Source organism: Macrobrachium rosenbergii, chromosome 22, assembly GCF_040412425.1.
Source record: "Macrobrachium rosenbergii isolate ZJJX-2024 chromosome 22, ASM4041242v1, whole genome shotgun sequence".
Taxonomy (NCBI): Eukaryota; Metazoa; Arthropoda; class Malacostraca; order Decapoda; family Palaemonidae; genus Macrobrachium; species Macrobrachium rosenbergii.
Window position 1 is genome coordinate 5,526,545 of NC_089762.1, and position 12,284 is coordinate 5,538,828.

At 37.9% G+C, this 12,284-nt stretch overlaps 1 protein-coding gene and 1 long non-coding RNA gene across 3 annotated transcripts in view; one reads left to right on the forward strand and one right to left on the reverse strand.

Annotated features, from left to right (window-relative positions):
- LOC136850564 (uncharacterized) overlaps nt 1–12,284 on the forward strand; it is a 68,611-nt gene that overhangs the window by 36,061 nt on the left and 20,266 nt on the right. The gene's annotated exons all lie outside the window — the stretch shown is intronic.
- Nucleotides 2,547–12,284, reverse strand: part of LOC136850563 (endonuclease 8-like 3) — a 134,712-nt gene continuing 124,974 nt past the window's right edge. Inside the window, exons 8-10 of one of the 2 annotated variants that reach the window (XM_067124188.1) lie at nt 7,646–7,818; nt 5,652–5,797; nt 2,547–4,878 (exon numbers count right to left, since the gene is read on the reverse strand). In XM_067124188.1, coding sequence (XP_066980289.1) covers nt 4,720–4,878; nt 5,652–5,797; nt 7,646–7,818 — 478 coding nt within the window. In that variant the 3' untranslated portion in view covers nt 2,547–4,719. The remainder of the gene's footprint in view (nt 4,879–5,651; nt 5,798–7,645; nt 7,819–12,284) is intronic. The other variant, XM_067124189.1, reaches the window with a different exon arrangement.

Sequence of the window (12,284 nt, forward strand, 5' to 3'; positions counted from 1 at the left end):
TGTTATACATCCACCATCCTCGAGTGTGTCTGGTTAACTGCTGTGCTGAGTGTGCTACTGCAAACCCAAAAACCCACACTGCCAATGGAATGTGTCTGGTTGACCCCTGTGCTGACTGTACTACTGCAAACCTGTGAAACTGCACCGTCAATTGAAAAGATGATAAGACAGTAGCCCCCTGGTTGACTAAGGAACTACAATGGTACCATTCCTGAACAACACTGCAGAATGCCTATCCTTGGATCCAGAGGCTTGGAGATCTAAGAAGATCCAGGTTCCTGAGGTGCAGATTAGGTCAAGCTAGGCTAGGTTAGGTTAAGTACCCAACCTAACCCAGACCCTTGAAGAACAGTTAACTACCTTCTGTCTGATGCCATTAAACCAGAAGTCCCAGGATAATGAATTGCAAGATTGGTAAGGTTAAGCTAGAACTAGTTAAACTAGGCTAAGTACCCAACCAAACCTAACCCAACCTAGTCCTATGTAGAGCAAGAGAGTACTTCATGGTTGATGCCATTAGACAAGTAGCTCTAGGATACTGAAATGCAGGTCTGGTAAGGTTAGACTTGAACTAGTTAGGCTAGGCTAAGTTAGGTGAAGTACCCAACTTACCTAACCTCTTCAAGTGTATGTGAATGTCCTTCAGTTGATGCCTTGAGGCATAAAGTATCTGTGGAGGGGATAGTTGTCATCTTACCATTAAGCTAGGTCCTCTCACCTCTACGAAAAAGGATGAGAAGGGATAGGGAGACCTTGTCAAAGACCAGGACCCTTCTTTCCATCTTCAAGAATTAGTCTTCATCCTTGATAAGAACAGTATTGCAGAAGAGAACACTGAGGTTGTTGCACCAAGGAGTAGGTCTGATCCATACACCTGCGGGGTTAGAAAATAATTCTGATTACACCAGGAAAACATCTTGAATGATCAGAATTGACTGACTACTGTAGGGTTGTTTAGAACATCTAGGGTGACATCCACGGCTGTCTGAATCACGTCCACGGCCATCTAGGTCACATCCCCTGTCATCCAAATCACGTTCCTGCCTGTCCGAATCAAGTTCCCAGACGTCGGAATCATGCCCGTGGCCACAGGAATCACATCCGCAGCCATGGAAATCATTCTGCAGCTGTCTCATCTACGTTCATGCGACAAAAACAAGTGGTGGTTGCAGGTTCTCCCAGAAGAATGCGAAACTGAACAAAAGCAAGGCGAAGAATCCCTGTCATTCCGGAAATGCCTATCCGAACGTCTGTAAGAATAGGAATACGATCTTGGAACCTCTTGGGAGAGTGTGAATGAGAACGTGAGGAGACCAGGGACGTTGTTGGGAGCTCGAACGAAGAAGGGCTGGACTTTGGAGAGCGTACATCCAGAAGGTAGCATGGAGGAAGGATCCTCCACTCGGGATTTCTTGATTGGAGCTTTATCATCTTTCTTCGAATTTGCACTGGATGAACTGGAGACGAAGAACTGTCAGGAAGGCCTGTTACTCACACAACTGGAACCAGTCCGTCGGCAGGCAGGCGACGGAAGACTTTCCGTGTCTGTTGGCAGAGGAGTGACGGCCATGGACGTCAGGAAGTTTATGTCCATCTGCATTAGCTATGCCCATGGCCATGGACGGAAAGGCGCTCGTGTACATCTGCTGGATAGTGACATCTACAGTCAGAATGACGACAGCTATCCTAATGTGAAGACCCAGGCCTGTTCCGCACAAGACCAAAGATCTATCACTGCTCTTTGCTTGACAGAATGAACGAGGCGGTGATCGGACAGGCATCAGTTCTTCAATGAAGCATGGCCGCAGACCATCCCGTTCTCTTCCCAAACCTTCACGTGAGCGAAATCAATGTTCCGTTCCTGGACATGTCATTCAGAAACAACTTCCACAAACCTCCATGTGACGGCCATAATGTCATTATGTGGCCGTACGTCCATGCTATCACATCTGCAGCCATGCGAACGCGATCTCTCCTAGGAAAGCGAACGCATGAGATGCTGAGGAACGATGCTGAATGGCCGACTGGATTGAAGTAACCGTACATATGTGCGTCTTTATGGACTCGGACATTCGACAGGACATGTTGTGGGAGCTGAAACAATAATCAGAGGGGCTCTTGGGAGAGCGTGAACAGGGATGAATTCAGGGATAATGGAGACTAATGCCGCAGATGTGTGAGCGACGAGGCTACAACAGCCTAGGCTGGAAATGTCCGCGACCGTGCAGAATCTCTCGTGTCTGTCATAGGACTACGGAAACCAGAAGGAAATGGCTGAACTTCTGAAGCCTTCAAAACCCTGGATTCGTAACAGGAGCCTTGTCATCACAGCCCGAGCGAGAGACTCATAAATAGTACCTGATATAGTATATGATTAGAACAACAGGCTTAAAATAGAGAAAATATACATCGTTAAGCTTAAGACAGATCATCCTTACATAGCTGCTAAATGATGGGGTAAATATTTCAGTTGCTCTGGTTAAAAAAAAGTAAAATTTGCATTTTCAATTAATTTTAAAACAACAGTGTTAATAAACCCATAAGGATTAGAACCTGTATCATAGTAAGTATATTTATTCTAATAATCTTTTGCAATAAATAATTATGAAAACTTGACAAAAGCAACTTAATGGGTACTAGTAACAGCAAAAATTTTGGATTAAAATACAGCAAAATTAGTGTACACAAATTACATTAAAACAATTAAGTTTAACTGTAGTCTTACTTATAAACTAAAAAAAAAACATACATAGAAGTACTTATAAACTACTAAAAATAGTCATTATACATAGAAATTACTTATAAATTTACTATATAACTGCTTTTACACTTGAATATAAATATACACTGTATAGCTAAAAATCAGTATTCAATTTTAGTTAAAAATGCATACCTGAAATGTCCTTTCAATATTCCTTCATTTGTGGAAAATTTAGTTAAAAATGCATACCTGAAATGTCCTTTCAATATTCCTTCATTTGTGGAAAATTCAAAAGATTTATGAAATTAAATGTTGATGAAATTCCTTGTGATTGTGAAAATATGTATGAGGATGATTTTCATAACCCTCCTATAATAGGTAATCTGGATATACTACAAGACAATCTTCTTAATATTTTTAAATTAGGCCCTACATTGACATATGCCAAAACCAAATACTGTATACAAAAGGCAATGCCCAATATTAGAACACTATATTAGTATTTTGTATGTATGTATGCATTAATGTGTGTACATACAAACATTTGTATGTACATACAGACAGACAATTTGTAATATATTAAAGTTTTGTATTAGGTACTCAACAGGTGCTATTCACAGTCCTAATTTTGCTCATTTTTATTTACATTTTTATTATACAAAATTTTAAACTATTAATTGTACTGATTCCAGACTGATTTCCAGATTCACCTTTAAATATATCACTGAATAAAATGACACATAAAATACAGTAATTTTAGTTACTGATTTCTAAATTTTTAATAGAAAATTTATAAAAAATTTACGATAAACATACAAGTTTCAACTTACATGAACTTCCAGCTTTTTCCCTCTGTATAACTTTCATAGCTATAAACAGAACATTTTGTGGATTTGCTAATGGATAAATGGAAGGGAGGGACTTTATATTCAACTGTCAGCTTTTGATTAATACACTACTTCATCATAGACTACCCACATAGCTGCTTAAAAAGTTGTGAACAAATTTTACTATAAAAATAATGTTCAACTTTCTTAAGAAACTGAGGCTTTTAATAAGTTCAAATGATAATTCTTATGTTACCAACTTATGAGTCATTTGTTTCTTTGAGTTGTGGTTCAGTTGTTATTCACTTCTGCTTTCTGGTGGAAACATTTGTACCTGTTTGGGTAATAAAAGCGGGTAATGTGATGGTAGTCCATCACTGATCCTGCTAATTCATTTCTTTGCTGTGCCTCTGAAAAGACTTCTATTCACCTATTTTCCATTACTGCTCACAAAGCTAAGCAATTAATGACCCAGACATATTTTAAAGGAAGTAAAAAATTAAATAATTTTAGACTTACATAATTTGCACAAATGACATATTACTTCATCATACAGTATACATTTCCCTAAACATAGTAAAATTTGGGTGCAGAGAACCTCTGCAAACTATATGACTATATTATAGTTTTGCTAAGCCACACAGTTTCAGAATCTACAAAATTCTAGTTCCACTTATGTAAAACTTAGAAAAAAAAAAGTCTCATAAGTCTGACAGCTGAATTAGCCAATCTTGTTAATTGTAAACTTTCATAAAAAAATAAGTACAATTATGCCTCAAAGGATACGGCAAGTACAACACTATGTAGGTGGCAGGCTAACAAAACTGGCCAATAAACTGTATAAACCATGAACCACACAAAGTTACAATATTAATACTTCAACCATACAAAGTTACAAATTCAGTATTGATGCTTCAATCTGTTGGAATTACCTCTAAATAATAAAAAAATCACAGCTGACAGCTAAAGACCAGTGGTGAGGCAGTAACTAGCTCCTTGATAGACAGAGCATCATGAAAGAACTTATGTCAAACATGCAGCAACAAAATGCAATATTCAGGTAACAAATGTTTACTTTGGAATTTAATTAACTAGTATCCCACACTTGGTAATTTATTACATTGCACTAATATTTAATTACCTCATTCAAAACTAAATCATATTTTCAAAAGTATGATGCAAAATACAGTACTAAGATGTCTTGCTGACCCATTCAAAAAAATCACACTGTTTGGGTTTTGGCAAAGAGCAGCAGTAAAATTGTCTTCCATTATTTGAATTCAACTTCATAACTGTGCGTATCACTGTTATCCTTCCATGACAGCATAAAGGATGATCATCATCTGCCCACTGTAATGAGTACAAAAAAATGGTTAAAAACTCTATGAGAGCAGGATACCCTTAATTATTAAACAAATGGTTTACAATATTAACTCCTAAAAATATATAATATACAACTACTCAACAAATGTAATTTCCACTGTAATGCACTACAGTACTGTACTTGTTAGACTGTGCATAAGTTACACTAAGGAAACATAAAAGATTGTTTGACTCAACTTCAAGCATTTAATATATCACTAGGTAAGGGATAAGGACTACTGTACTGCACTACCATTACATATTTTGAATCAGATTATGAAAGCTAAAGTTCTTAATTCTCCAATGGGTATAGTTTTGATAGCAAACAAACATTAAAAATAATTCATAATCAGACAGTGACTGAAGTCAACAGCTGACTAAATCATGAATTACATTACAGCTATACCAAATAAATATAACAAATATTAAGAGGATAAATGACAATACTGGCATACTTTCTCAAGAACAAACAGAAACAGAACAAAAAGATTTCAGCCCAATTACTTAAAGAAAAGAATATAAAATACAGCTAGTGCATTATTCAAAGAAGAAAACCAGGAACAGAGTACTGTATGGAGTTTATATATTCTCCTTTTCTCGTGGTTAGAGGCACAGTGAATAAATTAGTGAGTAAGATAACGGCACACAATGTAAAATATATGTACAGTATATGCAAGTATGCAAAAATGTTTGAAGTGCAATGTAACCGCAACATCACAGTTCTAATATGTTACATTTCTCTAGGCTATGCACAATCTTACCAGGAAAAATTTACACTGCTTCATCTGGGGTAAACTGCAAGCATAAAATACACGTCCTCTATTCTCTCCCTGCTTCACAACTGCTTTTTTAACAGGCTTCCTATGACCTGAGCAAACGATTTGTTCTTCATCTTTCTGGTACGTGTCTGGAAGGCAAGAGCAAATGTAAAAGACTTTTACATGCTTCTTTAAAACTGAATGTTTCACACAAATAATGTTTGCAGATTATCTTCATAGTACATAACTATGTTTATTCCTTTTGAATTTCATTTGTTTTCTACCCATGGCAAAGCATTTTGAATTCTGTTTACTTTCTGATGCTTCAGACCAGCTCAGAAATAGGTTTTGATTACTAATAGGTTGATCAATCAAATCATGTCTGACCCAATTTCACTTCCTTTCTCATTAACCATGTTATCACATGATATTTACTTGATTGGTACTATACATATAAAACAGGTTTTGACATAGGAAAAACCTATTTTTCGTAGTCGCTGTTGAGTCCTCAAGGAGTTACCTTCCATGGTCTACCAGAGCTCCATGGTGACCAAAGTAATATCAAAGAATTCTCTTCTAGTTGGTCTTTTGGCCAGGTATTGTGTCGTAATGATTAACATTATAACACATGATGGAGTATATAATGGACTCAGAGATAAGAGGACACTTTCCCTTATCTTCAGCGAAGCTGAACCCAGTTTTTCCAACGTGAAAAGAACCTGCAAGAAAGAGAAGTGACTATTGCACATGTGCATCCGCCCTCTTGTTTACAACCAGGCCGTTAAAAGACCAAGGAGCCATTACTCTCTGTTGGTCAATGCAGGTTGATCCCTTTGCCCAAATCCCATGCCTTTTCGTGAGGGAAGTGGGAGGGTTTTGAGGACTCAACAGCGGCTACCAAAAATAGGTTTTTCCTACATCAAAACCTGTTTTTTGATAGCGTAGTCGCTGTTTCGTCCTCAAGGAGCTTTACAAAAGGAACTGACAGGTGACTAAAAAAGGCTTAAGCTCTCGCTTTTTAATTCCAACACCCCAAAGGAAATAACATTTCCGGTCCAAGGTCAAGTCACAGATTTCAAGTCCCATTCTTTATTCCTGTATGTATAAAATATGCACATGCATCACACTAAGATAAACTCTATATTATGAGGTTGATTTTTAAGTATTTTACATACCTTGCAAATACTCTGTAAGTAGGTAGAGCTATAGCAATCAGCTATGTTTTTGTTAAGTTACACTGTTCAGTATTGTACATATGTTTTTTAAATAATTCATTTTGCAGACATATATTTGACAGAGTAAGTGAATACATATTTTAGACAGGATGAAAATATACACAAGTAAAAAATGCACCGTAGTTTCTTCGGCGCAATTGAGTTTCCTGTACCACATATAATCAAGGCCACTGAAAATAGATCTATCTTTTGGTGGCTTGGCATAATGCTGTATGAGCCATGGCCTATGAAACTTTAACCATGGCCAGCTGGTGGCCCATCTTATATTGTTGCTAGATGCAAGATTATGGCTAACTTGAATCTTAAATAAAATAAAAACTACTAAGGCTAGAGGGCTGCAATTTGGTATGTTTGATGATTGAAGGGTGGATAATCAACATAATTTGCAGCCCTCTAGCCTCAGTAGTTTTTAAGATCTGAGGGCAGACAGAAAGAGTTCAGACGGACAGACAAAGCCAGCACAATAGTGTTCTTTTACAGAAAACTAAAACACCAATTAGGACAGGCTATTAATAATTACATATGGAATTGCTGTTCACTAGAAGTTAAGCAAGTTGCTCCAGGGTAGTGTATTGTGTTGGCTATTTACCATTCTTTGATACTGAGCAGATACTGTAACTTACCAGGAGGGGCAGACCCCAAACTGTCTGTTCAGTTAAGATGTCACTGTACTTACATAAAACCAGAGCTTGTATTTGCATATATTAATTTTATTTGACAGTATAATCAGGCATGAGAGCATAACTTATAGATGGACTATACCTTCATCCTGACCAGCACTGAATATTTTTCTAAAGTGTTGCACACCTGGGGCATTTGACCCTACAAATACTGGAGAGCCTTGCAATTTGGGTATTGAAGGACTGGGTTCTAATGACAGCATTGGAGATGAGGTTTCAGAGCTAACATCAGATGTCCTTTTAAATGTGTACTTTCTGAAAAGTTTACAAGAAAATGGAAGATTTAGTCAATACTGAAGGTAACACATGCATTTTGACTTTGTGCATAAGTGGAAAATTTTAAGTATTTTTATATTATATAAATAGAATACTTGTTTAAAGTTCTACTGCCTCATGCTGAAGAAGTATAAGTGAAAATTTTAAAGTATTTTTATACTATACAAATAGAATACTTGTTTCAAGCTATACTGCCTAGTGCTAGAGAAGTATTTCATCAACATATGAAGGAAGTTCCAAGTCTTCCACTAGAGAAAAGAGTGTCCCCTTGTTTATGTAAATAAAACATTATTTAAAAGAAAGGGGCATTTTAGCTTTGCATGCATTGGAAAGAACCTACCATACCCTTTACTTTGGTCATCACATGTACTTGTAATTTTGGAGCTTTTATCAACTTTTGAATGCTTGTGAATAATCTGCTAACATAAACTGGGTTTTCACCTAGAATATGTTAAGGGTAGCCAAGCGATTAGTTCTATTTCTCGGTGTTCAATCGTTTGTAATAGTTCCAATCTACTTACTGTATATGCATTAATTACTCTGTATTCTTGGGAGTACTGTCATGTATCAAATTCAATCAAACAGGTTTTGATGTCAGAAAAACCTATTTTTGGTAGTTGCCATGAGTCTTCAAAATGAGCTACTCTCATGGTCCCCTCAGGGCTCCAGAAGACAGACCAACCAATCTCAAAGATGTCTCTTATTTATACTACTTGGTTTCAGCCAGAATAGTGCCTGTTAGTACAACAATTGAATATAAAGGACTCATGAAAAGAGGGCTCTTTCTCTTTGTCTACAGCATCTACCTAGTTTCCCCCTTCATCCATCACACAGATGTGGCAAAAGCACACATATCAGCCATTTTCCTCACTCCTTACTCCAGGTCTGTGCAAGAAAAATATTCACCAAAATCCTAAGCCTTTTCGTCAAAGAAAGTGAGCGGGTTTGAGGATTCACAGCAGCTACCATAAATACTTTTTCCTGAGTCAAAAACTGTTTTTTTTTTTTTATAGTGTAACCACTATTTGTCCTCAAACAGAGCTTACAAAAGAATTTGATAGGTGACAAAATGGCATAGCAACTACAGTAGTAAATAAATCCCAACAACCCAGGTAAAATTTTGGAACAAGGTGAAGTCAAAAGTTATCACCCATATTCTGTATTCCAGATACCCACTAGGGTTTAGCAACAAAGAACAGGGAACACCACACAAACCTGTGTATGCACAGTACTATTATCTGGAGTTCTAAGGCGACTTACCTTAATATGCTGGGTCCGGCTGCAGGATTATTGTGCCTTCCCCAGCAGTATCTCAGCATGACCACATCAAGAAGGTCCCTGGTTTTCCACCAAAGTGCCTATGTGGCCAGGACTTACCATACTACTCACTAATACACAGGATAGTTGAATTTCCTCGAGCTCACGGCAATAATGTTTCAGGAATACTGCCTCTGCTGGCTACCCTGTACACTTGGAGACTTCTTCGATAGAAACATTTCTGATGTACTTACCTTCCAGATGTCATGTGACTTAAAAAAGGAGTGAGGGTCTGTCCTTTCAATGAGGGTCAATAAAATAATTCTCTGCCCATATAGAGAGAGTGGTTTGTTTGGGCTGTGATGTGGGAACAGCAGACTAACTAGCATGTTTGCCATGACTTCTAGGTAAACCCTGAGTGCCTAAATCGGGCACGTTTTATCCGAAATACTGAGTTCCCTTACCAAAACAGGGGATTTTCTCTTTAAAGAGTTTCTATTGTTACCTAGGAATGATGGGCCAGGATACAATGGTAAATGAAAGCTAGATGTAGGAGTGATGTACTGTTGTCCCCGCCTAAGACAGCCCTGTTCACTAGTCTGAGCTCCTGATGCCAAAGAATCCATGAAGACTGCCTTTTGGAGCATATGAGTTACAGATATAATGGGCCAACTGAACTAAAGGGATGACAGGAATCTAAGAACCTTATTCAGGGACCCATTCTTTGCAATGCAAAACACCAGAGAAGGGAAGTAACAATTTCTATATTAGAACCAATTAAAAAATACCATAAAGCTTGGGTTCTGACAATACTGCCTTGTATGCCATGACTGTTGTCATAATAAGGTACTTGTCCTAAAAAAGATATATTTGAAAATGTAGAACTGTTTCAACAGAGATTTCAACTGGGCTCTTAGTAAAGAGGTAATCCAACCACACTCTCCATACAGACTGGTATTGTTGGTTAGATGAAGTGCATAGTTTCTGCACTAGGTTGGGTGAATAATCTTCACTGTAGACTAGATTTTAAAAATCCACACATGAAGGTCGTGACTCAGAAAGGAGAATGCATACAAACTTTCCCTCCTACTGTCTGGGATAGAATATTATTGAAGTGAAAGAAACCAATGACTGTTTGGCCAATTTGGGGCCAGCAAGTAAGTGGTTCTGTTGAAAGTAGTATTTCATTCTAAACCTTTGAAATCTGGGACAATGGAGGAAAGAGGCACATTGCCCTCCATTCGTTCCAGTCTTGTACAAATGCATCTCTTGCTATTGCCTGACTCTCCAGGTTCGGAGACACATACACTGGAAGTTGATGGTTGTCACCTGTGGCAAACAGGGCCACTTCTGGATGTGGAAACATGTTGCCAATTAATTGAATGGATTGTTTTTTCCACATCCACTTGGTTAAGGCTGCCGTACTTCTTGACAGAGTCTGCTATTACATTGAGATCCTGTGCGGTGAACTGCTGACAAGTACCACTTCCCTACTTGAGCCATCCATAGGATAGACAGCATTACTGTATTGAGAGGGGCTGAGTGTGAACCAAACCTCTTGATGCAAGACACTGAAGTCATATTCTCTAAAACCAACAAAATGTGGGTACCTTTTGGAGGCTTCAATTTTCTGAGAGACAGAAAGACCGCCATCAGCCCCAGGAAGTTGATATGACACTTCCTCAAAAAAGGTGAACAACTTCCCGATACCTGATGATCTTCCCAATGGCCTCCCCACCCTGCCAAGGAGGCATCCATATGTATTAGTACTTGTATACATGGTGGAGTGAAGTCAACCTGTTTGGCTGGAAAAAAGTTAAGTGTACCTTAGTTTAACCAGATCACTCAGCTGATTAACAGCTCTCCTAGGGCTAGCCCGAAGGATTAGACTTATTTTACGTGGCTAAGAACCAATTGGTTACCTAGCAACAGGACCTACATTGTGGAATCCGCACCACATTATAGTGAGAAATGAATTTCTATCACCAGAAATAAATTCCTCTAATTCACTGGCTGGCCGGAGACTCGAACTCGAGCCTAGCAGAGTGCTAGCCGAGAACTCTACTGACTCGTCCAATGAGGAACTTGAGACTTATTTCAGGTCCATGGAGGAGTATCTTCCCAACTCTCGGAGGAGTATCTTCCCAACTCTCTGACTCCTTGGATGAAGACGATCGCGAAGCCTTTTTCTTGCATGCAAGATCTAAATCCTGTTCACATCCTTCAGTTGCAGCCTGAGAATTGGATCTACCTCTGATGCAAACTGTAACAGACCCAGATTTCATTCCAACTGTTATCTGGAAAAGCTGGCCTCTACAAAGAACCTTTTCAGGTCTTTCTTTATTCTGGTTTGTATATAGTCTGAAACACAGAAAATATCTGCTAGGTGTAAAGCAGGATTTGTTCCAATTTATTAAGAAACCTCTTGACTGGAGTCTCTCGACTACCATTTTCAGATTTCATATGCACTCTCCTCTGGTGGCTTCCCAGATTAGCCAATTGTCTATTAGGCCACCAGCTGAATTTCTTCTTTTCTGAGCTCCCGGACCACTACTGTACAGTAACATCCCGAATTTGCGCAATTCAAGTTGCGTGAATTCACAGACAAACTTTTCATTGGAACCTAACTACGTATTTGTTAAATGAGTTTTTCACAGTTAGTTGAATTGCAAATCCCTGAGAAACCCTGCAAAAGTGTTTATGGTTAATTTTTTATGTAATTTATAAGTTTTCAAGCCTTTATGTGTAATTAAATAACATTTAATAAAAATAATTACGTATGGCATATGTTTGTTTTGCAAGTAAATATAGGATTTACCTAATAATAAGTACTAATTTTCAAATATTAATAAGGTTAAATAATAAAAATAATAATAATAATATAACTGTAATTATAAAATTCATATTTTAAACAAATATCTTTCCCTCATCTTTAGTTAACTCATTGAAGAGAAGCTTGAAGGCAAAGCTGTCAAATATGCCAACTTAATATGACTGGAAGGGGGAGTGTTGCCAATTAGTGGGTCAAAGGATTCTCTCTCTCTCTCTCTCTCTCTCTCTCTCTCTCTCTCTCTCTCTCTCTCTCTCTCTCTCTCTCTCTCTCTCTCTCTCTCATAGTTACCACAACCTACATATTACTGTTTCTCTGTATGTCTTTACCTGTACAGTAGATAATTTTAAATGGATGT